Here is a 3,830-nt window from a genome sequence, read left to right on the forward strand (position 1 = left end):
GTGGTGTCCAGCTCCAGGATGTAATTCGGCAGCTCTTCACTGTCCTCCCAGCCCCGACTGGCGATGCGTGGGACCCGTCTCACTGCAGGACGTGTGCAGTGGTGGGGAACTCGGGGTGGCTGAAGGGGTCTGGCCACGGGCTGCGCATCGATGCCCATGACTGGGTGCTGAGGTGGGTGACCTGAAAGGACTTGGCTCGTCCTTGTCTCCCCACAATCCTTGTGTGTCCTATCCCCCAGCTAGCCTGTGAAATCCACCAACATGAGCCCTGCAATTGGGGGGGAGGGGCGGGGGCTGGAGCCTCCTGCTACCTGGAGCCCCTGACCCTGGGGCACTCACCGGCCTTCTGCGGCTGGCCAGGGTGAGCTGGTGTCCCTGCCTGGTGGGATCAGCAGCCTAGGACTTGCACAGTGTGCACCTTCATTTTGGGATGTGCCTTCCTGCTGTCCCCTAGGATGAACAGAGCAAAGATTGCTGGCTTTGAGCTGGACGTTGGCATGAGAACAACCCATCACTTCATGTACCCAGAGAGCGCAGTAAACCTCGGGCCTGGCATCCACCTCGTCCTTGTCCCCTTCAAGCCACTGGACCTGCAATGGGTGGCCAGCGCCTTCTCCACTGGAGAGCTCACGCAGTGCGTTGGCTTTGGGGGACAGCATCTCTTATGCTGGAGGCCATGACAATGGCACAGGGTGGTCCTGGAGACCCTCGGGCTTTGGCACCACGGTCCTGCTGGGACTAAGGGCCCCTGGCTGTGGGTCCTGGCATGCCTCTGCACCTCAGTTTGGGGAAGTGGGCTCTGACTCTTTCTCACAGGGCTCAGGTGTCCTGCAGTCCCATAACCCCCCATGGGTGGGATGGTGGCTGTTCCCACTGTGAGGCCAAGGGCCTGATGTGTCCCTTCCCAGAGCCCGGCCAGGGGATGCCACTGGGCCAGCCCAAGGGGCTAGGAGTGCCATGGGGCTGGATGCTGGTGGGCACAGCCACCCTGTGCAAACTGTCTCCAATGATGCAGACCTGGCCATGAGAATGCCACATACTCACTGCTGTCCTCTGGCTTTTGCAGCACATACGTCAGGGTGAAACAGTTCATCAAAGCTGACAGAAACAAGGTAAGAGCTTGGCAGGCTGCAGCTCCTCTTGGGCAGGCAGGGCTCGCCACGGGAGAGACCAGGCTTGTTTTCCCTCGGGACACAGGCAGAGCTGTTGAGGAGGGCCCATGGCTGTGCTGATGGCAGGGGCTGGCTGTCCCAAACACAGCATGGTGAGCAGCTGATGGCTCCTCTGCTCTCCACTCAGGTGCTGATCCTGAGCCCAGCTTTCCTCAAGTACATCCATGACAGCTGGACGCAGCGCCATGGGCGGTACCCCTCCACTGGCTTCATAGCCCTGCTCTTCGCCCTGCACACCTGCCAGCAGGTGAGTGCAGGCGGGGGGGGCCCTTGGGGTGGCGGGGCGTCCGTGCAGCGATGGCTCTTGCTGGCGTGTGCGCAGGTTTCCGTGTTTGGCTTCGGAGCAGACAGTGCAGGCACCTGGCACCACTACTGGGAGAAAAACCGCTGGTCTGGAGCCTTTCGCAGGACAAGGGTCCACGATGCTGACGTCGAATTCAGCCTCATCGAGAGACTGGCAGCCGAAGGCAGGATTTTATTCTACAAATGATGCATTCCCAAGAAACTGAAGCCAGGCTCTTACCACAGGAACTGGCAGCCCCCTGCACTGCTGGCAGCTGCCTCAGCTCTTTAGCTTGCTTCCCCCCCTCAGTGCTGCTCTGCAATCCCCGGAGTCTCCATGCTGTTTGTGCTGGTCCCACCAGCTGGGCACTGTGGGTGCCAGGAGGTGACACACTCCCATGACACCAGGGACGTTGCATTTGGGTGGACACAGGAGGGCATGGTTCTGCCCACTGTGGCTGGGAGAGAGGGAGCCAGCAGGGCTGGAGGTGCGTATGGAGCCCGGGAGCTGCTGTGCGCATCTCTGGGGTGGTGATGACGGCAGCTGCTAAACGAGGCTGCATGACAGAGCTGACACCACTGACAGCTTTTGGGGAGGTTTGTAGCTGTTCTTTGGGAAAGGGGAGAGTGGCATCTTCCCTTCCTGTCTTTTTATAAGGAAATATTGCCCCTCCTGCAGAAGAAGACTGCAGACCCTGGAGACCGACTGACTAGCTTTCTTCCCCAGAACAGGGTTAGCAGGATGCCTTTTCCTGCTTTCAATCAAAACCATGAACATCCTTGCATCAGACTCAGCTTTTCCATGGCTATTAGGCACTCAGTATTTCAGTCTATTAAAGTCACCAGATCTCTGTGGCAGAAGCCTGTATTACTTGAATTAATTCAAGCTTCATTAATTTTTTACCTCTCCAGGTAGAATCTCCATTTCTGTTTGTGTCTTCTGTTTCTCTTCTCCACCACATCCAGTTTCCCACACTGAGTACAAGTCTTGCACTTAGCCTCCCCTTCACCTTCCCTCAATTTTCTCTAGGTGCTAAGCAGTGCTCTGTGAAATACTCTCCGATGCCTTCCTGAGGTTTACAAGTAATTGGCTTTCTCATCAAGGACAAGCCATTAGCTGGTAACTTTAACTGCAGGTTAAACTCCTGCAGTATTATTTCTATTCATCTGCCCCCTCCTGACTATTCCTTCAGATTACAAAGCTGTTCAGGTCACTTTTTGTTCCTGACAACACATATCTATATGATGTCCCCTTCCTCACACCGTAGCAGTGCTATACTATCCTGATGCGACAGATTTATTAAATATTGTCGTTTCAAATGTAGGGTTTGTTTTTTTTTTACAAACCTTTTATACTCCCTGATGTGTAGATAAGTTCAACTAATTATAAAACCAAAAACAAACAGCTATAAACCAAAAGTGCTTTCAAATGCATTATAAAATAGCTTTATCTCTGCATTATCTGATCCTGTATCTGTGTGTCACACTGCGCATTGTTGGAGCAATTGCTTGGACCAAGTTTAGAGTCAATACTAAGGTCCACAATATTTTATTTTTCCTCATTATTTTCAAATTTCTTCCAATATAATTCCTCATACCAAGCACTTAACTCACTGGTGTAAATCATTAAAAAGAAAAAAAACAGTCTCTACATATTTCCTCACCGTGTAGGTGTGTTTTTTAATTAAATTTCCAGTTTAGTACCAGGATTAGTTCAAATAATTTAATTATTCTTCCAAATGCTTTACGAAAACACACAGAGGATGGACTTTATTTCAAAATATAAGCAGAGGGGAAGCAAAAAACACAGTCTAATTTAAAAATCAATTAAAACTCCAAACACACTTTTTTGCTGAAACATCAACTCACATCTTTCGTAAGAAGAGCAATCTGGAGCAACTGCAATGCCCCACGGCACAGTAAGCACATCCCAAGTACCAGGTCTCACCACGTTGCCCAGGACAGCTGGAAGGAAAGTGCATGGGATTCAGCACGTTTTCAGAGAGTTCTGGCCTATGCCAGCATCAGCATACTCAGAAACATTTTAAAGAAAAATTTAAAAAGCTAGATGGTGTTACTACAAAGCTTATTTGATGGCAACTTCAATCCATTCCAGGTCTCATGACAATACAGTACATTATTCCAGGAGGCAAACAGAATGCAGTATCTCCAGCATCTCTTTCAGGGAGGAGGGTGGAACTGGATGAACATGGACTGACACAAAAGAGTTTTTACAGTAGGGTCTGCACAGCCAGACAAGAAGGCTAACCTTTATATCAGCAAGGTTCAAGCACTTTCGTCCATGAATTAATGCCAACAAAGAATTATGGGACAGTAACCTAAGAGTGGTCAGGGCCATCTGGTAATTGCAAACCT

General features: G+C 51.0%; 1 protein-coding gene across 1 annotated transcript in view; it reads left to right on the forward strand.

Annotated features, from left to right (window-relative positions):
* Positions 1-1,662, forward strand: part of LOC104510868 (CMP-N-acetylneuraminate-beta-galactosamide-alpha-2,3-sialyltransferase 2-like) — a gene marked incomplete at its 5' end in the record, with an annotated part of 2,044 nt that extends 382 nt beyond the window's left edge. Inside the window, 5 exons of the mRNA XM_010153253.1 lie at positions 18-172; positions 455-634; positions 1,067-1,112; positions 1,300-1,419; positions 1,495-1,662. Coding sequence (XP_010151555.1) covers positions 18-172; positions 455-634; positions 1,067-1,112; positions 1,300-1,419; positions 1,495-1,662 — 669 coding nt within the window. The remainder of the gene's footprint in view (positions 1-17; positions 173-454; positions 635-1,066; positions 1,113-1,299; positions 1,420-1,494) is intronic.
* Between the last annotated feature and the right edge of the window lie 2,168 nt (positions 1,663-3,830).

This window comes from Eurypyga helias, unplaced genomic scaffold, assembly GCF_000690775.1.
Source record: "Eurypyga helias isolate BGI_N326 unplaced genomic scaffold, ASM69077v1 scaffold30086, whole genome shotgun sequence".
In the NCBI taxonomy this organism is placed as follows: domain Eukaryota; kingdom Metazoa; phylum Chordata; class Aves; order Eurypygiformes; family Eurypygidae; genus Eurypyga; species Eurypyga helias.